Source organism: Coenobita brevimanus, chromosome 43 (genome assembly GCF_032717465.1).
Source record: "Coenobita brevimanus isolate Jiangsu-jjx chromosome 43, ASM3271746v2, whole genome shotgun sequence".
NCBI lineage: Eukaryota > Metazoa > Arthropoda > Malacostraca > Decapoda > Coenobitidae > Coenobita > Coenobita brevimanus.
The window spans coordinates 26005244-26032885 of NC_136996.1; the positions used below are offsets into that span (position 1 = coordinate 26005244).

The 27642-nt window shown below is 44.2% G+C and overlaps 2 protein-coding genes across 2 annotated transcripts in view; both read left to right on the forward strand.

The window, feature by feature from the left end:
- The window catches only part of LOC145397751 (uncharacterized), a 119732-nt gene extending 112180 nt beyond the window's left edge, over positions 1-7552 (forward strand). The window contains exons 12-13 of the mRNA XM_080270773.1: positions 447-590; positions 7053-7552. Coding sequence (XP_080126899.1) covers positions 447-590; positions 7053-7205 — 297 coding nt within the window. The 3' untranslated portion in view covers positions 7206-7552. The remainder of the gene's footprint in view (positions 1-446; positions 591-7052) is intronic.
- A 14416-nt stretch (positions 7553-21968) lies between these two features.
- LOC145397819 (bolA-like protein 2) overlaps positions 21969-27642 on the forward strand; it is a 41946-nt gene continuing 36272 nt past the window's right edge. The window contains exon 1 of the mRNA XM_080270847.1: positions 21969-22060. Coding sequence (XP_080126973.1) covers positions 21995-22060 — 66 coding nt within the window. The 5' untranslated portion in view covers positions 21969-21994. The remainder of the gene's footprint in view (positions 22061-27642) is intronic.

A 27642-nucleotide genomic window follows, 5' to 3' on the forward strand; every position in this document is an offset into this window, starting at 1 on the left:
GGCAGGATCTGGCCACACTCACAAAACACGGCTGCTGATTGGCTCTGAGTGTAACGTCATCATGGGACCCTCTGCTCATTGGCAGCCTGAAGGAGTGTTTGCTGGCAAGTTCATTGTTCTTTCACTACAACTTTCCTCAGGAAAGACATGCCACATGTACCAACCTGCAGCATGTTGGGACAAGAATCTACCTTGTTATATAGGACATTTGACCATGTTGTAAAGACAAACATGTCAAAAACATTTCCACTGGATAAAAAAATGGTGGACAAGTGTGTTCCAGTCTAAATATCAGTATTAGATACAGTATTTGGCATGTTTGTTGTTATTCGATTAAACAAATCAATTGATTTATATAACCTAATTATGGAAATTTTAGGTTCATTTGAATTGTATAACCTTTATATATCCTAATTAATAATTTTCTTCCCCTTATGTCATGTCAGTTTGGTGAGGTACTGAAAAAATGTGAAAGCAGTCTTCATCCAGTGTTGACAAAGTTGTACCACCTCTATCTGCTGGACATTGTCAACCAAAGCTTGGCCTCTTTCATCACTACCAACCTCATCACTCCAGACATTGCCACAAAGGTATGTAGCTGCACACATGACCAACTAGCTAAGCATAGTAACAGTATTGAAGCCCTACTGTGTGTTTTAGAGAATATATTCCAGAATAATTTTCAGAGTTGAAGTGGATAACATATTCTATATTTTGCCATAAATATCAGTTTAGAAAGTGGTATACGCTATACAAAACTTATCCGAGGATATACGGGAGAGATATACAAGTACAGTAAAGCCTTAATATGACGGACTTTAGTATACTGGAATTCGCTTTTATCGGACTCAAGGAGCCTACCGGACTAAATTCTTATATATCAAGAAAAGACCAGTAAAGCCAGCAGCAGTGCAGACTGCCTGACCACTGCATTAATGTTCACAATTAAATATATAAAAGACATATTTATCAGTGTACAGTACAGTATTATTACGTATATTATACCATTTGATTATTGTAGTGAAGGTATAATACAGGACAGTACTGCAGTGGTAATGAAAACAGTTCATAAACCATTGATGCGATCCGGAATAATGTCTGATATATCGGAAAAAGTCCAGGTTAACAAGGGGAAGTCTGGATGTCGCTTTTACCGGAATTTTTCTTTTTTCGGAATGGCTTGGACCCCAATTAGTCCGTTATAGTGAGGTCTTCCTGTATACCCAGGTTGAACGATGCAGTTGGTTACATAAAAACCCATCGTTAGGCAGGGTATCATATCTCGGGGTAGATTTAACATGTAAATTAATGGGATGCATTTTTCAGCCTTGGGTTTCTCCCCCAACCAAGTCCAAAACCCACCCAATTGAGACCAAAAACAAGTTTTAAGCCAGTCTAAATGGCCTAACTGCTGTAAAAGAAGCTAACCTATGCCTCACACCTGTAAATAACTCACTATGGCCAACAAGTAAAATCTGAAAATTGTGAAGTGGAGGAACGATTGGGCAAATATGAATTGGAGCAGATGGGAGACGTGGAAGATGTGTGTAGGATATTTACAGAAGAAATATGTGCAGCATGTGATGTGGTGTGTGGAAGGAAGAGAAGACGGAGGAGGGTGCAAGGAACAGCATGGTGGACTGAAGAGGTGAGACAGGCTGTGGCACAAAAGAAGAAAGCATACAATGAATGGATGAGAAATTGGGGCGTGGAAGAAGTTGAGAGGCGGAAGAGAGAGTTATATGTAGAAAGAAAGAGAGAGGTGAAAAGATCAGTAAGAGAGAGTAAGAAGAGAGTGGATGAGGAATTTGGAAGGAATTTGAGTGTAAAGTGGAGGGACTGTAAGAAAATGTTCTGGAAAGAGGTGAAAAGAGTAAGACAGTGTGGAAGTGAAGTTAGCAGGGGAGTGAAAGATAAAAATGGTAGATTACTAGTGGAGAAGGGAGAAAAAGTGAGCAGATGGAGAGAACACTTTAGGGAATTGTTGAACACAGAGGATGGAAGTAATGCAAGTATAAGTGGCTGGGGAATGGCTGGGAGAAGGAGGGATGTGAGAAGACAGGAAGAAATCAGTAGGATAGAAGTTGTGGAAGCAATGAAGAGTGTTAAATCGGGGAAAGCCCCAGGAATTGATGGAGTGTGTGGTGAAATGCTGAAGCATGGGGGAGAGATATTAGTAGAATGGATGTGGAAGATGTGCAGGTTGGCCTGGGAGGAAGGTAGAGTCCCGGAGGATTGGAAGTCAGGTATAATTATTCCCTTGTACAAAGGAAGGTGAATGCAAGAGTTTTAGGTGGAGGTCTGACTCTGGTGAATCTTGATGGGGGAGAGTGGAATCTGAAGCAGCTGCTGTTTGCAGATGATACTGCACTGGTGACTGATTCAGAGGAGAGATTGAGACAGTTGGTAGAGGAGTTTGGAAGGGTGTGTGAAAGGAGGAAATTGAAAGTAAACGAGAATAAAAGTAAAGTGATGAAGTGTACGAGGTTAATAGATGGTAGGGGGATGAATATAGTTTTGAATGGTGAGTTGCTTGAGGAGGTAGATTGTTTTAAATATCTAGGGTCACATGTTGTTGTGGATGGAAGAATTGATGCAGAAGTGAAGTTTAGAATAAATGAAGTAGGAAAGGTGCTGGGAGGAATGAAAAAAGTGTTTAAATGTCGTTTGCTTAGAATGGATGTAAAGAGAAGGCTGTATGAGGGTGTTGTGGTACCGACTGCGTTATATGGGGCTGAAACATGGAATATGGGTGTAGCAGAGAGGAAAAGTTTGAATGTAATGGAGATGAGGTGTCTGAGGAGTATGTGTGGAGTGACGCGTATGGATCGGGTGCGAAATGATGAAGTGCTAAGGAGAACTGGAGTTGTTCGGGAGATGGCTGGTAGAGTTGAGCAGAGGGTGTTGCGATGGTTTGGGCATATGGAGAGAATGGATAATGGGCGATTGGTGAAAAAGATAACTAGATCTGATGTGAGAGGTGTAAGGCTGAGAGGAAGACCACGAATAGGATGGATGGACAGTGTGAAGAGAGCGCTGGATGCGAGAGGGATGTCTGTTGAGCAAGGAAGAGTGGCTGTGCATGACAGAAATAAATGGAGAAATTGTGAATGAATAAGTGATGACGCAGCCCTGAGGGGATATTCTCCTGCATTTGGTCTGATCAGCTAGTCAGGTCAGGTGCGGGTAAGGGAATGGGTCTGTTATGATGTGGCAGGGGTAAACCAGTTCTGCTGTCGGGCCCTGCTGCGGATGTCACTGATTGCATTGTGCAGTTGACCCTTGTGCGGTGTGGTGCAGTGAGGATCTGTCCGTTCTCCCCTTTGGGGCTAAGATGCGAATGAATGTGTTTGAATGGATGAGTAAATGGGGAGTGTCGTCCTGTCTCGGCTACCTCCCTTTCTTTGGGGGAAGCAGCCTAGGTATATACAGTAGATATAGATAGAGAAAGGAAAAGGGGAAAAAGAAGTGTGTGGTCATCATAGGGGCATTTGTCTTCTTAGTATAATAGGAAAAGTGTATGGTAGGATACTTATTGACAGAGCTAGAGAAAGAACAGAGAAATTAGTTGGAGAAGAACAGGGAGGCTTTAGGAAGGGAAGACGTTGTGTAGATCAGATATTCATTCTTAGATCTTTAGTGGAAAAGTTTCTAGAGAATGGAAAGAAGTTGTATGCGTCTTTCATGGATTTGGAGGAAGCATATGACAGGGTGGATAGACAAGGATTAAGAATATATGGAGTAGATGGGAAGTTGCTGAATGCTGTGAAGAGTATGTATGATGGTGCTAAGGCTGCAGTGCGTGTGGATGGTGAACTAAGTGAATTTTTCTCTTTGAAGGTTGGGTTGAAACAGGGACATGTCATGTCTCCATGGTTGTTCAATCTGTACATGGATGGGGTAATAAAAGAGGTACAAGGTAGGGTAGTGGATGTTGGAGTGGCCCTGGTGAGAGAGGATAGCGTTTGGAAACTCCCTGTACTGTTGTTTGCAGATGATACTGTGTTGTTGAGTGAAGACGAAGGGGAGCTGCAAGGCTTGGTGGATGAGTTTGGGAGAGTGTGTAAGAAACGGAATCTAAAGGTGAATGTAGGGAAGAGTAAAGTGATGGTCTTTGAGAGAGGTGAAGTCAGTGAATGTACAGTGAGGTTGGATGGTGAGGAATTGGAAAATGTGAGTACGTTTAGGTACTTGGGTAATGTGATGAGTAAGGATGGAGGTTTGGAGGGTGAAGTGCTTGAAAGGGTACAGCAGGGAAGAAAGGTTGCTGGTTCTTTGAAAGCAGTGATAAGAAACAGGGAAGTGAGCATGGAAGTGAAAAAGTTACTACATGACAGTATTGTGATACCAACTCTAACATATGGAAGTGAAGCTTGGACGTTGTTAGAAGGGCACAAGTCAAGAGTGAGAGCAGTGGAAATGAGTTATTTAAGAGGAGCCTGTGGAGTCACATGGAGAGACAGGCTGACGAATGAGGATATAAAGGAGCGTTGTGGTGTTGATGTGGATGTGATAGGAAGCGTTATGAGGAACACACTGAGGTGGTTTGGCCATGTGGAGAGGATGGAGGGTGAAAGACTGACGAAGAGAGTGTATGTGAGTGAGGTGGAGGGGGAAAGAGGGAGGGGGAGGCCGAGGATGAGATGGAGGGATGGGGTGGAGAGGTATATGAGAGAGGGGGGTGTGAGTTGGGAGCAAGGGAGTGAAATGGCGGGGGACAGGGCGACTTGGAGGCGATTTGTTTGTGGCCACCCCAAACGGGATTGAGGCGTCTGGCGATAGAGAGATAGATAGATTTAGGTTCATACATACCTAATTATCTGAAATCTGATAAAAAATGTGTGTTTAATTTTTCATTCATTCATTCATTGCTAGACGCCATGTATCCCAGACGGGGTGGCCAAGGGCTTAGAGTTAATTGTTTTACAGGGAGGGGCACTAATCCTCCACCAACCCCACTTGACACGTAGGGAGAACGTTATGCCAACAGCATCTGGTGTTCCCAGGCGGTCACCCATCCAAGTACTAACCAGACCCAGTGTTGCTATTAATAAAAATTCAGTATTCAGAGCAAAAATTCATTAAAGTTAGCAGAAGCGTTTCTCCTCTAGCTTGACAACTTGCCTCGACAGATGTCCGTTTTGTGTAAATATTGATTTACGGTGTCTGTCTATCTATTGGTAGATGCCATAGTCCCGTAAGGGATGACCACAAACAAATCGTCTCCATGTCGTCCGGTCCCCTGCCATTTCACTGCCCTGCTCCCAGTTCACACCCCCCTTTCTCATATACCTCTCCACTCCATCCCTCCATCTCATCCTTGGCCTCCCCCTCCCTCTCCTCCTCTCTCACATACACTCTTCTTGTTAATCTCTAGCTCTCCATCCTCTCCACATGGTCAAACCACCTGTGTATTTCTCCTAGCACTTTCTATCACATTTATAATGTAAATACATTTATTTGTGCTTTAAATCAATATTTATGCAAAGTGGAAATCTGTCAATATGTGTTGATGATCTGTAGGTGAAATATCCACTAACATTAGCATGTTTTAGCTCTGAAACCTGATTTTTTTATTAACAGTCACATTGAGCACAAATTTTTTACCAAATTTAAGATATTAAGGTGTATATGAACCTACTGTAAATGGTGATAAAAATTATATTTTCCATGTAAAAGTGCCAATTCGGTAAATGACCACCGATTCGGCAGTTCCTCACACCATTTCCCAGCAGTAGAAGTTGCCTGTTGTGATGGGGTACTCCCGACACACTGCTTGCCACCACAGCTTCCTTGTTATCATCTGTCATGGAACGGTGGTGAATCTGTTTTTTGGTGCGTTTCTACTTGATTTTTTGCTCATTGGAACAAAGCACCAGTGGTGATTATTTGTTGACCTGGCCATGATGAAGCAGAGCTTGGTTACTCAGTAGAATCACAGTCACACAACTTAGCTGGGAATCACAGTCTTGTTTTTGTCTCCAGGCTTTGCGGTCTATGACGTCACAGCCACTCGAGGCTCGTGCTACCATCAACCTCTTTTTGTGCAACTTTGAAGGCTTATATCTCCATAATTTTATTTTGGTTTGTCAAATTAACTATATCTTAGGATAATTCAGCACATTTATCACCCAAATAAATTTTTTACAAAAAAAAAAAAAAAAAAAAAAAAAAAAAAAAATTGACCGTCAATCACTCCATTCTTCTCTGTAACCCAGGAAACCATTTACAATGCCGGGTGGTAACACAGGGTGAAGTGAAGCATTGTGATGTTCCTAACTGGATAGAGATGCAAGTGTGGCATCCACCCAGGAACCAAATCTACATGCTTTTCCTTGCTCTTTGGTGTAGTGAGGTGCTGCCAGTCACAAGAGAACTTTGGTTCCCTGCACAGGACATCTCTGCAGAGGCGGTTGCATGCCTGTGATTGATGAGTCTTTCGCTCAGACAGTTGGGTTGATAAACAACAATAATAACTGTCAGGACTTCTGTAGGGGTTTTAGAAGGACAGTGAGATGCAGTTTTCTTCCATGTTATCACCAAAATTCAGCTGAACAGCTTATTATTATTACTGTTATTAGTATTAGTATTCAGAGATAATACTGAATGTCTTTTTTTTTTTTTTTTTTTTTTTTTTTTTTTTTTTCAAGGAAGGGAATGAGATAGGAGAATATACATTTTTTTTTCTTTCTTTCCCCAAGGATATAGAATATGTATCGTGAAAGGGTTATAAAAATAATTTGTTTGGATGCACGGACACATAGTGTTCTAAAATAGGGGTTTTCAGACTCAGGTAAAAAAAAAACAGCCCAGATGGGTTTTAAATGCAGACTCATCTCTAATTAAATCAAGGGGAAAATTAGTCTGGCATGCATTATGGAATTACGGCATCTGGCCATAGTGAGTTAAGAGACTTTCTTCTAAGAGTACAGACTCGGCTTCCAGAGAATGCCTTATAGTCAAACCTATATGCCGAAGAGTTACTGTTATGTCATGTAGGTTAGTTGCTGTAACGTTTTTTTTTTCTCTCTCTCTCTTCCCCCCCAACCTAGGTGGCAGAGATATCTCGAGCTGTGTGCAAGGACTTGGGTCCAGATGCCCTTGCATTGTGTGAAGCCTTTGCCATCACGGATGCTATGCTGTCAGCTCCGATTGCACTGGATTGGGTAGACTACAATGTGAGGGACAATCAGGGAGAAATGTAAAATTTCATCTAGTATAAGTTTGCTTATATGCAACTACAGTATAGTGAAATCTCAGTTTTTAAGGAATGCCAGTTTACCAAACGTAGTTTTGTGGAATAAAGGCAATCAACTGACAGTATATTAATACATCCTTTTCATTTATTTTTTTCCATCTTAATACAGACTTTTCATTTATTATTTTCTCTCTTAAATATTGTACAGATATAAGAATTCTTTTTAAAATAGAATTCTGAGTAGTTTCTTTGAAATTAATTATTGAATGTTCTCAGTGACTGCTTTCCCAATGGTATATCAGTGTTTTATACAGCATTCATTCTTCCTTGTGATCGTGGTATTATGTACCTGTAAATAAATTAACCCCTCACACCCATGCTGCAGGACGTCACACAGGGCCCCCCCCCCCCCCCCCCCCAACCATAAACATGCATAAAGAATACTTAACAGAAAATACATATTTTGTCTGCAGTAAAGTGTCATATGTTCCCTCTCTTTATAAATGCAGTATTTATAACATATATATTCATTATGTACATCTTACTTACTGTACACATGCATTTCATCAGTTGTAATTGGTCTCCATTTTAGGTCATATACTTTACGTTTACTAGGATTCACAGCCCAGTACACATCAGCCCTCTCATTCACCCATGAACACAATTTTGACATCACTTTGTCATCAAGAAAATGACTAAAAGCAGCCCCAGGGGAAGCAAAAGTAGGGGGCATCATATCCTGGGCAGCACCATCACTGAAGGCAGGAGTGATGTTTGGCCGTTGGTCTGCAAAAATGTCCACCAGAAACCTCCACCCACACTCCTCAATCGGGTCATCTTCCCTCCATAATTCATTATCACCTAATGATAACTCGCTGCCAGTACTATCATCCTCACTGGACTCCCCTGGCACATAAGATTCATCAGAATATTCGTCACTACTGTCCTAACTTTTCCCCTGATGAATTAATGACATAAATAAATGAAGTGGCCAAAAGGAAGAGTGTTATATTTGATTCACTGGATAATGCCATCACTAAAACAGCCATTAATTGTGCCTGGGATAATGTTACATTTCCAGTGAACAGTGTCAGCAGAGTTCAACGAGATAAAATGCTTTAGTAAATCCAGCCCCGGTACTGTATCCACCTGTGGATATTTAAAACCATTTATGTTATATCCATCTGTGGATATTTAAAACCATGTATGTTAAAAACGTAGATGGTAAGGGATGACTGTATACTGTATGTATATATATATATATATATATATATATATGTGTGTGTGTGTGTGTGTGTGTGTGATATATATACTGTATATATATATATAGGTATATATATATATATATATATATATATATATATATGTGTGTGTGTGTGTGTGTTTGTGTGTACAGTAAAACCTCGATAAAACGGACTTCAATAGACCGGAATTCGCTTTTATCAAAATCGAGGAGCTACTGAACTAAAATCTTATATATCGGGAAAAGTCCAATAAAGCCAGAAGCAGTCCGGACTGCCACTTCAGCTATGTTCACCATGATAAGGTAAATAAAAGACATGTTTATCAGTGTACAGTGCATTATTATTATATACATTATACCATTTGATTATTGTAGTGAATGTATAATACAGTACAATACTGCAATGGTAGTGAAAACAGTATAGAAACCATTGAAGCGATCCAGACTAATTGATATATCGGAAAAAGTCCGGAGTAGCAGGAGGAAGTCCGGATGTCGCCTTTATTGGAATTTCGCTTTTATGAGAATGGCTTGGGCCCCAATTAGTCTGTTATAGAGAGGTTTTACTTTGTGTGTGTGTGTGTGTGTGTGTGTGTATACTGGTATATATATATATATACAGTATATATATATATATATATATATATATATATACAGTATATATATATATATATATAAGTAATCACTCTAATATCCGGACGCCCAATATCCGAACATCCCCACTATCCGGACATAAGAATGTTTCATACTGTACTTTTTTTCCATACTATACTTACCTCATTTCACTCTTTAATGTCCTTTATTGGTATGAATAGGGTGTTAGGAGCTATGTATGTGCAGTAGGAAGGTGTTTTTCTGAGTTAGGCTAGGTTAGAGTCCATAAGTACCAGTCCAGGAGCCAGTCACCAGAATGTTTATTATTGTATGAACCTAGTTCTAAACCCTCATTTTATGATTCTTTTGCATTTATTTCAGTCATTTATGTCCCTTATTGGTGTGATTTGGGTCTTAAATAGGTGCTATGCATGTCCAGAGGGAGTTGTATAGGTGTTTCTCTGAGTTAGGGTCCATAAGTACAAGTCCATAAGCTGGGGCCCAATATCCGGACAGAACCATTATCCAGACCTACCTATGGCTCTATTACGTCGGATATTGGAGTGATTACTGTATATATATATATATATACAGTAAACCCTCATTATACGATGGGGTTCCGTTCCTGAAAACCCCATCGTAAAGCAATCCATCGTATAGCAATCCCATTATAACATGGAGTCAATGGGGATACGTTCCCAGACATGCCTAAACTCTCACATACACACACCTTAGCACTCACATACATGAAATATCCTTATGTTTAAACATTTAAAGTAACACATTAATAGTGAATAAAGAGAAAAAAGCATGAAAACTACAGTATACAGTAGATCTTACCTTTATTGAAGCAAGCAACAGTTGTTTATGTGGTTCCTAGACAATTCACCATGAAGTCGACAATTCGTCATCATAATATGGACGTTCCCCGTCAGGACAATTCCCCGTCATTCTATAAACATACTGATTACTGATTAACTGATACTTTAATAACTAATTCTCAGGCGGATCTATCAAAGTCTATTTTCATTCAGTAGCATTGGCTTTGGATATCATTTGTAAGTTGCACTTTTAGACAATATTTAACTTGTTTCTACCTTGCTGTAGTTGACTTTGAATTATGTTCTAGCATCACCCACAGCTGTTTTCATTAATTTCCATTGATACTACAACATCCTGGGTATATTTTAAAACGACTTGGAAGGGGTACAAGTACAGTACTAAAAAACTAGTGTACTTCCTAAATAAACTGATATGAAAATAAATGACAGGGAATCATCCTGATGACGAAAAGTCCCGATGGCGAATTGTGTTGTTATTGTTGTGATGGCGAATTGACTTGATGGCGAAATATCCCGAAACATTTATATAGACGTAACATGAAGATTATTTGTATAATTCCAAAGTATGTCGATCGTTCACTTAAGGTAATTAGGCATTTATATAAATGCCAATGTCTCGTATGTAGCCTTATGCTAAGATGAAGGATCGATCATAAATCAGCTGATTCACGTTTCAATATATTATTATTTTTCATTTAATGCCCATGATTTGATGCCATATTTTACATTTACTATATAAACAATAAACCACCATCACTTTTATAACTTACATAATTAAAAAACTAGTGTACTTGCTAAATAAACTGATACGTAAATGAATGATGGGGAATCGTCCTGACGGCAAATTGTCCCGACTCGGCCTCACAGTCACAGGGACTCACAGCCCTCACTCATCAACGTCAGAACTGCCTGGCTGGGCAGGGCTGGCTGGCTGGGCAGGGCTAGCTGATGAGGCTGGACCGGTAGACAAGTGTGTGTGGTCTAATGCCGACAGTGTGAGGACGTTTTTGTTGCGTTTGCACATTCACTGTTCACTGAGCCGCGGATGATCCATTGTTGTTGCAAATCATTCCCATTGTATAGTGGGCATAGGGTGCTAAAATTTGGACATTGTATAAGCGAAATATCGTACAAAGAGGCATCGTATAATGAGGGTTTACTGTATATATATACACACACACACACACACATACATACATATATATATTCAGTACACACACCAAGCCCTCCACATTCGCGGGGGTTAGGGGACACAGACCCCACAGAAAGTGGGATTTCCGTGAATGTTTGGTGCATTCTCCTGTAAATGCCTCTACAGCCGCAAATCACCCCCTGTAAGCAAGAGTGTACATACTGTACCTAATAAACCATATCTGGCACCTGTAAGCAGCATAACATATCACAAATAGCATGTGTGGGCAAGTCATCAGCTACATAAATATCCCAAGTTCTTGCAATCATACCCATTAAATTCGGTCTTGGCTCCACTGAGGGACAATCCACGAATGTGAGAAGCCTATGAAAGTAGAATCTGCGAGTGTGGAGGGACTGGTGTGTATATTATATATATATATATATATATATATATATATATACAGTATATATATATATATAATCTATCTATCTGTCTATCTGTCTGTATATACACACACACACACACATACATACATACATATGTATATATGAAAATGGGTGTTGCTGCTCTCCATTTCATTAAACTGAAATTTTAAAGGGCTGCATTTACATGCTTGGATTCCAGAGGACTGGAAATCAGGTATAACTGTTCCTTTATACAAAGGAAAAGGGGAGAGAGAAGTATGTGGTAACCATAGGGGTATTTGCCTTCTTAGTGTGACTGGTAAAATAAATGGTAGAATACTCATTGATAGGGTTAGGCATATGACAGAGGAGCTAGTTGGAGAAGAACAAGGGGGATTTAGGAAGGGAAAAGGGTGTGTAGATCAGATATTTGTTGTAAGATGTTTAGTGGAGAAGTATCTAGAGAAGGGAAAGAAAATGTATGCTGCCTTCGTGGACATGGAGAAAGCTTATGACAGAATAGATAGGCAAGGTAAGTGGAAGGTATTAAGAATATATGGAGTGGAGGGGAAATTATCGAGTGCTGTGAAGAGTATGTACGAAGGAGCTAGGGCTACGGTGCGAGTGGATGGTGAGTTGAGTGAGTTCTTTGATCTCAATGTGGGACTGAAACAGGGTTGTGTGATGTCTCCATGGCTGTTTAATATATACATGGATGGGGTTGTAAAGGAGGTGCAAGGTAGGGCAGGGGATGTTGGGGTGGCTCTAATGAATGAGGGTGAGATGTGGAAGATTCCTGTGTTGCTGTTTGCTGATGACACAGTATTGTTAAGTGAAGATGAATGGGAGTTGCAAGGTTTGGTGAATGAATTTGGAACAGTGTGTAAGAGGAGGAATCTGAAAGTTAATGTAAACAAAAGTAAAGTTATGGTGTTTGAGAGGAATGAAGTCAAAGAATGTACAGTGAGGTTGGATGGTGAGGATATGGAGAATGTTGGTGCATTCAAGTACTTGGGTAGTGTGATGAGTAAGGATGGAACTTTGGGGAATGAAGTGTGTGAAAGGGTACAGCAGGGAAGGAGGGTTGTTGGTTCACTGAAAGCAGTGATGAGAAATAGGGAGATGAGTATGGAAGTTAAGAAGTCACTGCATGATGTATTGTGATCCCTACCCTGACGTATGGAAGTGAGGCATGGACCTTGCAAGAGGGGAACAAGTCAAGAGTGAGAGCAGTAAAAATGAGTTACTTGAGAGGAGCATGTGGAGTGACATGGAGGGACAGATTGACGAATGAAGAAGTGAAGGAACGTTGTGGGGTGGATGTGGATGTGGTTGAGAAGATTAGGAGAAATACACTGAGGTGGTTTGGACATGTGGAGAGAATGGAGAATGAAAGACTGACTAAGGGGGTGTATGTAGGTGAGGTGGAGGGAGGGGTAGACCGAGGATGAGGTGGAGGGATGGAGTTGAGAGGTATATGAGGGTGGGGGGGGTGAGTTGGGGGGAGGATAGTCAAATGGTGGGTGACAGAGCGACTTGGAGGCATTTTGACTGAGGCCACCCTTTGCGGGATTAGGGTGTCGGGCTATACTGTAGATAGATAGATAGGTATTTAAAAGCTGCTTATAACAGGTTTGAAATTTTTTGCACTGTACATTCTGTTGCATTCAAAGAACAATACAAGGATATGTGTTATATTTTTGTAATGTAGTTTAAATGCAAGTAAAATGAATACAATTCAGTTGATCGTGAGTCATATAAATTCTTCTCTATATTCATTGTAAATAAAACTGTAGGCTGTATATAGAGGTGAGTGACCACCTTAGCAGTACGTGTGACAGGTCACTTTCATTAATTATTGTATATCAGAAATATTTAGATTTAATAACCAGTCTTTTATATCATTTTCAAAGACTTTTAGCAATTTAATATAACCTTAAATTATGGTAGAGTGCTGTATATATGTGTGATATCAGAGTATTTTAAATATTTCTTATTGTAATCATCAATGCAATTAGTCATAAGCTTAATAACTCATGTATTTACTCAGAGTACAATATATAATTTTGTATTCATGAATTGTTTCATTTTTTTCACAGCTAAATCAAATATATATCACCCTGCCTTGTTTTCCCACTCACAGATGGGGTGATGTAGTGTCCAGAAAGCAAGGAAAAAAAAAAGCATTATAATAGGAGACCTAATTAACAGTATACCCACTGAAATGGGAGACAGACGCATTCATTCATCACTCAGTCCCGCAGAATCCTGACCCTACTTCACAGGTACACTTCCATACATATGCATGTCCTGTCAGACAGTCAGTCTCATGGCTGTCAAGTTAGCAACACAGAGGAAACTTTTGATAGCTGTACCCATCCCTGCAGTGTTGCAAGAAGAAAGAAATTATGAGGGAGGCAGAGGGGTGAATACTGGCGGGCCCCACCCATTATAAATTCAGGTCGGGGTGAAGATCTTTGAGATCTGTCCTAAAGGAAAACTAACTTCAAAAAACAAATTTATTGCTTTACTTACAACTGATGAGACTTGTTTCCTTCACAATACACTCTTTAACTATTCATAAAATATTTCCAACATTTTTTCCAGGTCTGAAACCTGTCCTAGAATGCATTTTCAGGAATGGTGCTCAGTTTCCATAGCAGATTTTCTGTTTTTTCCGTTGTCTGAAATTAGCAACCTTTCAGGGTGGATTTCAACTTTGAGAACAAAAAAAAAAGGCTGTAGGGGCCAAATCCAGAGAATAGAGTGGCTGGAGGATGACAATTGTCTTAAGCTTTGCCAAAAAGTCACGGATGAGGAGTGACACGTGACCAAGTGCATTATCATTGTGCAGCATCTAGGTTTTGTTTGTTCATGCCTCAGACCTCTTGCTTTGCACTGCCTCCCTCATACACTTCAGGATGTCCAAGTAAATCTCTTTATTGACTGTCTGACCACATGGAATAAACCCATGATGAGTGATGCTCTTCCTATCAGAAAAGGCAATCAACATCGCCTTCACACTTGAGCGACTCTGACATGCTTGTTTGGTCACAGTGACAGTGTTCAAAGTCACTGCAATGACTGCCTTTTTGTTTCAACATCACAGCCATACATCCATGTTTCATCACGTGTTATGACATTTTTCAGAAAGTTTTTATCAGCATTTGATCAATCAAACAACTCTTGACTGACTGTGACATGGTTCTTTTTTTGCTTGCCTGGCAGAAGAAACGGCACAGATTTTGGAGCAACACAATCAGTCTTCAGTTTTTCAGTTAAAATCTTGTGGCACTAACTTCTGTGGGTGCCTGCTTCTTCAGAAACTTCACAGACAGTCAGGTGGTGATTCTCTTGGATCACAGCACGCACTTTCTCAACGTGATCGTTGTCTGTTAACATGAGAGGCCGTCCAGATTTGTGTCACAACTGGAGTGGAGGCTCATGTCAAATCCAGGATAGCTATCCTGAACTTTTCAGGAACAACACAAGTGAGGTTGATGACATGGTCATGGAGGTGCTGGGCCATGGGATCGCCACTCAGAAGTGTAGACACATCAAAGATGAGGACTCTCAGTTAAAGCAGACAATGTTGGAGGATGCCATGAACCTGGAGTAGTGGATCAGGAACTGGTTGACAGTCTCCTCATGTACACGGCATCATGGATTATCAGCCAAACCCACATGGTGGAGATGCTTGCTCAGCCCTGTGTGACTGATCCGAAGTCTTGTAAGCGCCTTGTTCGGTGACCTATAGGGATGACAGTTCCACAAGTGGGTTCCAGATCCATCCCAACCATTATGAGGTGTATGCTAGTGAGAGCTGCCATCAAGTCTGGAGCAAGAAGTGTGGTCACGTAAGCAAAGAGCTTCACTGCCTGGTCTACAGTCTCATTCCCTTTAATGCCAACATCGGAGGGAATTCAGTGGAGACATATGGACCAGGAGGTAACAGAAAGCAGAGGTGAAGGGACTGAATGGCATAGACAAGACCCCTGTGGCATGAAGGCTGATGGGAAAGGAGGTGTACATGTTAATGGATTTTCATGTACAACATAATACTTTCTGGGGAGAGGTGTCATCAGACAAATATCACCACTTGGAAAATTCCAGAGTTCTCCTTTTTTTTTTTTTTAATGCAAGGAAGAATCCACAGGCCAGGAGCCTGCAAACTGTTCCTTCAAAGAAAAAAAAAAAACAATACAAAAGAGAGCCATATTCAAGATCCATTTATTTCAAGATGTCTGGATACACTGCATCTGAAACACTGGAGATCATAGGAAGTAGGAAATACAGACAGAGGGAGACAGTTCCACGGCTGACCTGGACGAAACACTCATCCAGGCCAGGCGACTCGTCACCGCTGCTTACCTGGAGACTGACACAGCCACCCGGGAACAACTTATCTTCAATACTCCGTTTAAGGATCCTCCCCAGCACCGTAAGGGAACGCTTCATAATCTTTGACCCAACAGGAGACCTTGACAGGGATGTTCAATTTATCAGGCATCTTCTCGCCCTTCGCACCACCTCACAACACATCAGTGCAGTGAGCAAAGTCCCGAAGAATCTAGCACAACCCCCAAAACCGTGGACGCCCCCCAGATGCACAGTTTCACCACTTCCATCCAGTATAGCTAGGGCGTGCCTCACCAAAGGCTCCCCCTTCTAAGGAAAATACCAACCTGGTTTCCATAGATCTGTGGGAATTTTCAGCATGTAATCACCGGTGCCCCATTCATGACATGCGGGAACAACTAATAGCTACCTGACGAAGACCAGCTACCCAAGGCCGCCACATGGACTCCTCCGTCCAATATCACAACACTCCCAGCACATATCGCAATCACCATATGCGTCTCTTCTGCCCCCACTCGCCACCTCTCAACCACGCCACACTCACGCACCCAGCACACCGCACCACCACCCTCCTCCCCTGACCACACAACTGACTCATACACCTGCTATCTCACACCATCACACTCCTCACCCTCACTCACTCCCCCTTCCACAATCATGCCTCCCACCGTACCCTCTACTAACTCCACACTCTCACCACAGACCCCCCACTCACCCCCAGTGACCTCACCTCCTACCCCAGCACTCGCCGCCGCACCGCCACCACCAGACACAAAGGCCCCACCAACCAACCGGGAAACCCCGCACCCACCCCCAGTCACTTCACCTTGTGATCAGCCCTACATGCCACCTACACCTACCCTCACCCCTGCCACCCCTAGGACAGGCCATCTTACACCCACACACTCCCGCACCCACCACGCGCAACTTTTTCGCCCTCCACCCGCCACCTCTGACCATACATCTAACTCATATGCCTGCTACTCCTCGCCCTCACGCACCCCCCCTTCGACAACCATGTCCCCTACCTTACTCTCTACCAGTTCCACACTCTCCCCAGAGCCCCCCGCTGCACCCCTGGCAACTTCACCGACCACCACAGGACACAAAGGCCCAGCCACCCAACCGGGAAACCCCTCACCCACCCTGCCATGTGACTGATGCTCCACGCCACCTACACCTGCCCTGACCACCGCCACCACTACACCCACACACTCCTCTCCCCCACTGACATCCTACACCAGACCCCACACCAGCTCCCCCTCCTCGACCACCGCCACACCCCCACCTCCCAACATAAACACTCCACCACACAAACCAAGAACCCCCCACCCCCTCCCGGCCACCTCACCACGTGGCCCAAGTTCCTCGCCACCCACACCCATCCTCACCACCGCCACTACCAGTTCCAGCCAGCTGTCCCGCCCACCAGCTAGATACACATCCACACCCCCAGCGCCCCCAGCACCCACCAAACCAACCACCTCCACCAGCCCCCGGCGACCCCCTAAAACCCAGGTCATCTCACCCATCTCCAGCATTCAGCTGGGAGATGGCCACTCACCACCTCCAGAAATGAAGATACACTGAGTGACCTGGACTCCTGCCCAGGGGAAACACCAACGGATCCGGGGGACACCTCACCTCCTCCCACTTCTCTTGAAGACCCTGCTGACCTCCACCCTCAACACCAGGAACCAAACCTGCCCACCCACCACTGGACTGCCCTCCTCCGCCAGCTCATGCCGACCTACCAGACCACCACCTTGGACACCTACCACCTCCAGCCCGACATTTTCCTCCACAGCAGTGGTGAAATACCCACCCCAAGGGGAGGCCACAGACAGGGTGACGAAACACCCACCCCAAGGAGGGACCATAGACAGGATGGCAAAACACCCACCTGAAAGAGAGACCACGGCGAGACACGTAGAGGGCCCAGGCCAGACGGTCCTGTCCTCCGCCACCATGCGCCCCTGTTCCCCTCAAGCAGACCCAACAAGAGGTACGCCGTGCTGGTACGCTACTCTCCAGCCAGACCAGCACTTGCCGGGATTGGTGTGGAACTTGTACTCATACAGTCTCAGGTAGCAATGCGATGACGGCCACCACCCGTGTCAGGGAGAAGTCGGCCACCGTACCCTTCTCAGTTACTACCCCCTACAAAACCGTGGCAACGGCCACCGTTCGCACCGGGGAGGGATCGGCCACCAAACGTCTCTCAGTTGTGGCCCCAGAGAAGGGCAGAACCGCGGCAACAGCCACCGTCTGCACTGGGGCTGTTGCCGCAGGGAGCAGGACCTCGGCGACAGCCACCGTCCATGCCGGGGAAGAGTCGACCACCGTATACCCTTCACCTGCTGTCCCAAGGTTTAGTGAAACTGCGTCGACGGTCACCGTCCGTGCTGGGAAGGGATTGCCCTTCGTATGTCCTTGTCTGCAATCCCTGTGACATCTCCCATGGAGAATGTATTGCTTGCCTCACCCATCCAGAGGCCGAGTGGGACACCCTTCTCTCCCCACAGAGGCAGTTCCCTGGTGGAATTGCAGCTGGAGGAGATCTGGCAAGGCCCCGTGGTGTGTCTGGGGATTCGTGCCCTGCGGCCAGCATCCCAGTGATGCCACCCCCGCTGTCGGACTCCCAAAGGAAGGGATGCTGCAGACAGCCCCTGATGGCGGCTCAGCACGAGTGGGACTGCAGCCCTCAGCCACCCTGGGGTGCCCCTAGGACTCTGAGTCATGACATCCTCAGCCCCATTGGCAAGCAGTCTTCCTTCAGGAGTGGACACAAACAAGCACACCTGCTTGCCCTGTTTGGCCCCAGTCCCGAGGGCTGACCTTTGCACTGAGGCCCCACCAGGACAGGGCCTCCCTCCACACTGCCCAGCACCCCACTCCGGACAACCCGGCCCCTGTCAGTAGTCCCAAGTCTCCTGCAGGAAGGCACTCCTGACGGGACCCCTCCCACACCTGGAAGACACCTGAGATAAGCCTAAGTCCCCCAGCAGCCCAACCAGAGTCCTCCTGTCTTACTGTGTGTTTAATCTGTGCAGTGTGTTGTGTTGGTATTGTATTAAGTCCTGTGTCAACTCTAAGGCAATATACTGTACGTGTAAGGTTGGTTGACCTGAGTTTTTATGCCGTGTTCCTTTAGTTGCATGCTTTAGACCCGGTCTCAAGGGAACCCCAGATCAGTTGCTCGTGTTCAGAGGACAAGAAGTTGACCTCAGAACACGTAGCATAATAATAGATAGATTATGGGCCAATCAGGATAAAAGATATGATTATTGAGCATGTTTGGAGTATAGCCGCCTCGAACACCTGGCTGACATGACTAGCAGTGAGCTGCACATACAGGCTTAGAGGAAGCCTCCATCCAGAAGACATCTGTGAGTATTCTGTGGCCACCATCCACTCACCCGATGTGTGCTGCTCTCGGGTGTCAGCCCATTCCTCTCCTCCATCCTTCCATCCTCTTTTAACTTTCCTACGTTCTTTCCTCGTCCTTCTGCCTACAAATGACTTTACACTCCCTCCTCTTTCCTTCATTCTTTCCTCTTTCTGCCTGTGGGTGACTCTACACTGAGTGACAAGCAAAAGAGTTTCCTGTACACCAAGAAACCATTTGCTACGCTGGGTGGTTACCATATAACCCAACTTTGGCACCTGATGGTTTAGTGGGTAAATACTGTGCTCCAGTCGGATTGAGCCGGTGAAGGTTTATATCTGTAATGCTGTGTTTTTAAGGCGACTTCTCGTCGTAAAAACACTAGCTACTGAAGCGGGGTCCTCTTTCTAGACCGGACGTAAAGCACTAACAAAGGAACAGGACATAAAAACCAGGCAGTATACCGTATCACCTCTATTACCTAGGTCCTACTCATAACAGTACACATAGAATGATATTTAGGATACAGAGACACAGAGATACAGAATTAACACTTGGCTTCACAGAATGATCATATGCATTATCATTATTACACAGGGAGATTGCGAGTATTCTTTAATAGGGTTCTCATGTCACTTGGAGGTAATATATAAATGGGGTTGTTCACTTTAGGTTCTTTAATGGGATTCTTATGTCACTGGGAAGTAATATATAAATGGGGTTGTTCACTGTAAGAATACCGAGATTGAGAGTCTGGTTCAAGGATATTACTATAAAAGAGGTAGGGTGCGGATAGCGACACTCGACACCGTCACCTGGTCACGGAGACACGTACACTTATCTTTCGACTCGCCCGCGCTCCTACCTCTAGACTCACAGAAAACTCCCTGGTTCCTTAATGTGGGGAAGGACTAAACCAATTTACAAAAATGCACTTTCTGCCCTGATAGCACTAGATTCTAGTGGGCCACTGTTTAATATATTCTCCTGTGTCGGCACTGTCACTGTTCTCCTGGTTACTGTCACTGTCACTGTTTCCCCTTGTTTCCTGGGTATAGTATTATCACTGTTGCACTTAGGATACAGGGAGGCTCTCCCGTCTGGGGGCCTCGACCTGAGAGGCGGCCCTCGTGTTAAGGCCGCGCCGGTGGGGTGCAGGGAGGCCCTGTGATCTGGGGGCCTCGACCTGATAGGTGGCCCTCAGGACTGGGGCCTAACAACCGGAGCAGTCGGGCCTGTTTCCTCCGACTCCGGGGAGTGAGGGAGTCTGGATCGCCTTCGTCGTGGGTTGTGGAGTCGGGCATGGGCGTCCTGGGACTGCGGGTACCAAGGGGGAGAGGCGCCGTCAGGACTGGACTGCGGCAGCTTCTCCTACGGGGCTCCGGCAGGAACAAGGAACTCCCGGGTGTGGGCGGTAGGTCCGATATCGGGCCTTGCCACCACTCTAATGTCTCATCCGGGACTATATTCCCGGATGGCGACGAAGGGCTCCCCGAAGGGAAAGAGGCTAGAGGAGGACTCACGTTGCCCGTGGTCTCTCGAGTGTGTCTGGAGGCCTGAGCCGGGGATCTCCTTCCCCTATTGCACACCTTGGCTGTAGCCGTGAACTTGCCCGGCGTACGGGGTACACCTATAGGGTGATCGGTGTCGCCCTTTCGCCGTGGCAAGGTACCGCCGGCGTGGTGTTCCTCCCGTAGTAGGAGACAAGCCGGAGGGAGGGGCACAGAGGCCGCACTCTCTCCAATACGGACTGATCCTACCTGCAGGGAATTCTCTACCCTGGTACGTGCCCCGGCCGGAGCCGAGTGTCTGCCCGTACGGAAGACGACTAACGAGCGAACTGGTTCGCGGCTGGGTACCGACCCCGGGACGCCGCTTCCGTAACAGGGTAGTGCTACACGTACGGTAGCAGGGGCTCTTTACCCTGGTCCGTATTCTGGCCGTAGCCGAAGAACAGCAGGAGAGGGATGCACTAGGGCAACTTTCTCGCCCTGGTGTGTTAAGGCCGGAGCCTGGGGTCGCCTTCCCCTTTGCACACTCTGTTAGACCGTAGCCTAGGTTTGTCTGTCTCTTTTTACTTTTGTTTAGGCCGTAGCCTTGGGCCTCCTGCCCTAGAGGGTGTAACAAAGCCGTCAATACGGTGTTACCTGGGACTGATTTAGTTTCAGTCCCACCCCTATTCTGTCGATCACTGCTCCGCCCGCACAGTAGTTCACTTCCCCTGATCACCTGGGGTTGGGGCATTTGCGGGGAATAGGGACCCAGGGCCGTGATGCACTGGTGACCCTCTTGACTGGGGTCACTAATCCCACCGTTGTGTCCTCCTAGGGTTGTGGTGCGGTGGCGGCCCGGTGGTGGTGTGGGGGATGGTGAGGTGGGAGGTCCGGCGGCGGGCATTTTAATATCCAAGGGATGGTTGGGGTTTATTGCTCACGTAATGCCACTCAGGGATGAGTGAGACTGGTCACTCTCATCTTAGATTTCAGCACCAACTTGCCTAGTCCCGGGCTTCTACTCTCCTCATGGGGCAACGTAGGATTGGATGATGGATAAATAGCCTATATACATACACGTTTTATATATATATATATATATATATATATATATATATATATATATATATATATAAATTGTGAATGTATGTGTATGTGTACGATAATTTTGGTGTGAATTCCATTGTTTCTAACATGGCAACACTGCAACCCTGCTTTCAAGAGCGAATAAACAAACAGACGAGCTGTGCAGTTGGTGGTGGCCGCGTCAACATAATCCTCGTGGCAACATTCGGTAGTGCATCAGTAGTCTCGTCTGTAATTCAGCGGACCTGAGTTATGACTACATACACTGAGGAATATATCCATGATAAGCTCACCAAGGAGCTGGAAGCAACACACGTTGTGAGTACTGTAGACCGTTTTTTTTTTTTTTTTTTTTCCGGTCATCATAACACCAAAATTGATTTGCATTCATAGAAAAATATTAGATCCCCTCAAAGACACAGCTAATTATATACTCAGAGGGGACATAGGAGCCACTTTAGTAACGCGAAGGTTAAATGTACGTTTTAGCAGCAGTAGGACCTTACCAATTCAATTCGTATTACTCCAGTTTTCTGTATTTTTTTCTATTTGAATGGTGGTAAACAGTTTTTTGTTGATTTTTTTTTTTGTATTTACAAGTGGACCCACACCAATTTTTTCCATAAGAATTTCAGAATGCAGTATTTTGTAGTGTTTTTCATCTGAATCTGATATTCATTTCCGGCGGTAATCACCCATTTTCGAGCTCCCCCGCCCAGTCAAGCAGACCAGGGAAGGAAGTTGGAAAAAACGGAGAAAACAAATGATTTCTGGCAGAAATGAGTATCAGAATCAAATGAAGCACACTATAAAACACTGCATTCTTACACTCTTATGAACACCAGAATCAGTGGGATTTACCGAAACCTACCTCAACTCGCCCAACCTAGAATTAACGTAATGTAAAGTAACTTAACAAAACCTTGAATTAACCAAATTTTGCTTAGAATTTTACTTAACCTAACTGAGAATTAACCTAACCTGACATAACCTAACCTAATTTCAAAGGTTGCTTAACGAATTACTGCATGTCCTCATCTGATGAGTCATCAGCAGGTGTTGGGGGGTGCTGCCACACTCACTGACCTTATTGTGGTTAGAGGTGACCAGCTTCAGTGAGAAAATGGTGCAGCAGCTCCATTTCAGGATGTTACTTGATGAAAGGTACCAGGCAAGGTACTGATAAAGGAAAGACGCCCTGATGCCTGGCCTCTTCACCCACTCCTCGATGTCCCGCCACAGATGCTCAATCCTTTGAGTGTGGTTTTGTAGGTCTTCGGGATTCACAAAATGTTCATTGTGATTAACCCTTTAACCGCGGGCATTGTTTTGCCCCGACTGTCCTCTCCCGCGGGGGTTTCGACCAAAATGTAAACAAACTTTAAACCTTTATAACTCTGCACAGAATAAATCTAGAGCGAAAAATAAGGTACCATTAGAAAGTACTAACCTTCGGCTTTGCAATGATGTAGGTTTCATGATTTCGTTGACTATCACTGGATGGGCAGTGCCATTAGAAGTGAGCCATCTAAAACCACTATTTTTCGCCCACACACCATTACCTTCGCTCATACACCATTACCAAATGCCAACTTCATTCTGATAATAATACTATAAACATATATGAACACTGCACATACGATAAACACCCACTCTGTGTTCACTGAGGCAGGTAAAAGGCACTGTAATTGCCCGCACTTCACTGCCATATCAGCGGTGTTGTAATTACTATTTTTCGCTCACACACCATTACCAAATGCCAACCTCATTCTGATAATAATACTGTAAACATATATGAACACTGCACATATGATAAACACCCACTCTGTGTTCACTGAGGCAGGTAAAAGGCACTGTAATTACCCGCACTTCACTGCCACATCAGCGGTGTTGTAATCACTATTTTTCGCTCACACACCATTACCAAACGCCAACCTCATTCTGATAATAATACTATAAACATATTTGAACACTGCACATACGATAAACACCCACTCTGTGTTCACTGAGGCAGGTAAAAGGCACTGTAATTGCCCGCACTTCACTGCCATATCAGCGGTGTTGTAATTACTATTTTTCGCTCACACACCATTACCAAATGCCAACCTCATTCTGATAATAATACTATAAACATATTTGAACACTGCACATACAATAAACACCCACTCTGTGTTCACTGAGGCAGGTAAAAGGCACTGTAATTGCCTGCACTTCACTTCCACATCAGCAGTGTTGTCACTCACACAGCTGGACAGATACTGATGCGTGTTTGGTCCGGGGTGGGGTGGGGGGCCCAGGGGGTGGGGGGTGGGGCCCCAGGGGGGGGAGGAGGGAGGTGGGGGTCGGCTGGAGTGAAAGAACTTAATAGCTACTCTCCCTTGAAACAATTGGCGCACGGAAAAAACGTGGGGTATTCAAAATATTCACAAACATTCGAGAATGACACCCGCGGTTTGGTCCAGTTTTTGCAATGTCATTCTGGAATAACACCCGCGGTTAAAGGGTTAATCATGAAGTGCTTGTAGCCCAGTTTACTGAGTCCAAAATAAGCGCCTCATGAATCACTGATAATAGTACTTCCAGGCAAAATATACTGCTGAATTAAGGGGAGGAGAGTGCCATGATTCCATGTTTCCCCAGTAGGTCCATACAGTGGAACAACAAACTGTTTTTTAGACACATTCAACACCTCTAAAGAGCCAGATCTGTGAAAGGGTGCTGTCACGTCAGTATTTCCTTCTGACAATCAGTGTCTCTTCTGTATCTACAACGACATCAAGACCATCCATGGCTTGCTGCATTTTGAACCAGTGGTCCGTTACCTGGCTGCAGAATGACTGCCAGTCCACAGAGGTGCACCCAGAAATCCCCCAACAAATGATCACTGTGTGGTTATTCCAGTGTTTGCTTAGCCAGTGATTTACAAACAGAATAAGTTTCCAAGGAGGTAGATGCATACCATCAAGAAAAGTTCCCTTGTAATCTGACAGAATAATCATAGCTACTTTTTTTTTTTTTTTTTTTTTTAGGCAATATGTGTGGCGGCACCTCCAGAGGTGTTTCACCTCATGATAAATTGTCAGTATCATGCATAGGACAATTAGGATGATTCAGTGGTAGAACTTGGTGATGCCGTAAAAATTCAATCACACTAATGTCTTTTTTGTAGGAGGAGGTGATTGCTGCAAAGCAATTTTCTTCACATCCACCACACCCGGTAATGGCTGTAAGGAGACTGGAAAAATTCAAATTGGAATCTGCTTCGTTGTGACGTGGTCTATGAAATGCGTTATTGGCTGACAGCTGGGACTAATTTGAATGTGGTTGGATGATAAATGTTTACCAGTATAGCATGCTTCTGATGCATGTGCGGTGAAAGCACACTGGTCACTTTTGCATGATCTCCACAGAGGAAACACCTTCCCACAACATAAAGTTCTCCAGAATTAGGGAAAAAATATTAAAAATCAATATCTCGTTAGTTAGACAACCTTAACCCTTTCTATACCGCCATGCTGTATTGTGTTACAAGTGTACTGTGCAAAAAAATATCCATGGCACACCACAAAAACTGATCATAGTACATGCATATCACACTATTCAGTTGAGGTGTTGGAGGCAACTTATAGAGTGTGGTATTGTGTCTTTATAATACCCTCATGGTGGCTTCAGCACCATCACTGTGGATGAAAATGATGAAGTTGTGATATGCCATGGGAAAGAAGGGGTTAAAGAGATATAAAAGATGGAAGAAACAGAGTAACTAACACCATATTCTATTATCAACCTGTTGTTACAATTCAGCATTCATGTCAGTATATGACAACCATCTGTTATCAGCCATCTTATACAAAGCAAGAACAGACTCTTTCATATCATTTATAAAGGCTCCAACATGCTTGCATGCATCAGCCCTGGTCATCTAATGGCATTTCTCCACACTGTTCGATCTTTGGCAGCCTCCGTGTTCAGTCCCACATTACTGAGGTAACACTATGATCTTGTCCCAGGCTTCATCCTGTCTGCCTCTCACAACTCTGCCCTTGATGTTCACACTTTCCACACCCAGTTGTCTTCCTCCATCTTCTCCACATGCCCAAACCATCTCAACCTACCTCTCATCATTACAGCATTAATTCTCTCCAGTCCCATCCTCATCTCAACTCTTCTGTCATAACCTAGTCCTCTCAGGCCATGTATTCAAGGGCTTACTACACATCCATCTAATTACTGTATTGTCATTTCTGTACGTTTGAATCTATAAATATCCTCTTCCTTTACTGCCCAGGTCTCACTACCATACATCATTATATTCCTAACACATGCTGCATACAAAGATCCCTTAGCACAAAGGGAGAGTTCTCTCAGTGTCAGGAGAGGCAACAACTCCCTGAAATTCCTTCGGCCAATCCTTACCTTAGCCAGAGCTAGTTCTAGCCCCATCTCTGGCATATTACATGTCCCCCAAATAACAGAACTCCACAGACCCAGGAGACTCTCCATCAGGAACAATCCTTTCACACCTTTTAGTTATTTCATGCTCTCCCCAACACACTGCATGCACAAAATCAGCATTTTACAGAGCCTACTTCAAATAACACTGTAGCTATTTCACACCCACCTATTACTGTATAAATACTGAACAAAATGGAGTTACTTTCCACACTCCTGCGGCAAACCATATATGGCCACACTCCCTCTGGTCTGACAGTACTGACACTAGCCCTAGATATCATAACTTTTGTTTTATCCACATTTATTCCCAAACCCATGCACTCCATTCCATCTCTCCACTTGCTAAATCTTTCCTTCGCTTGCCTCTCATTTTCTGCAGTCAACACTTAGTCATCAGCACACATCTCCCATGGGAGTCCATTTCTGAAGTCACATGCGAAAGCTTCAAGCATCATGATAAGCAGTAAGAGGCTCACACCGACCCCTGATGCATGTCAGCTTCACAGAAAACTCATCACTCGAATCTCCTTTGATTTTTACCTGGATGTGAGGACCTTCATATGTTGTCATAACCACTCTGACCAGCCACTCCTCCATCCCAAGCTTTCTCAGTGCCCACTTCACCACCTCCCAGTGAACTATGTCAAAGACTTTCTCCAAATCAACAAAAACAAAGTACAGTCAGGTCCTGCTGGTCGTCAGGGTTATGTACCAGAACACCCCATGAGTGTTGAATTCTGCGAACAGCCCAAACCTACCAGGGAAGCCACTGATTTCAGTGTTTTAGCTGTTCCTATCACCTACAAACCCATTATAACACCTGTAAATGCATTTTATGGCACATTAATACTTCCTAAAAGACAGTACAGTATGATACACAAGCTCTTGTGGGTACAGTGTACTCTACAAACCACGCAGTGATGACGACAAGAGTTTGCCATGTGCTGAACTGCACATACCCGTACAGGGTAACTGCACAGTTTAACTGTATATGGCAGTATTTCTCACAGAAAACATGAAAAAAAAAATAATAATAATTCACTTATAAACCACTAGGAACAGTTGATGCTGTGGAAGAAGCAGGGAATAGCTGTCTTGATATGATTTCCCAGAAAAAGCCACGAATATGTGAACCCGCGAATAGCGGGGGTTGACTGTACAGCTCCCTTTTATATATATTTTTCCTGAAGCTGCTGGACAATAAATATTGCATCAGTAGTCCCTTTACTGGATATAAACTGTATTTCATCAGTCGTTGTTGTTGTTTTCGTTTTTGAAGGTTCCAACATGCTTGCATGCATCGGCCATAGTCACCTAATGGCAGCTGTCCATGCTGCTCGATCTCTGGCAGTTTCACTGTTTAGTCCCTTAACCCTGAGGTCACACTCAATGACCTTGTCCCAGGTCATTTTCAGTCTGCCTTTCACAACCCTACCCCACTTCTC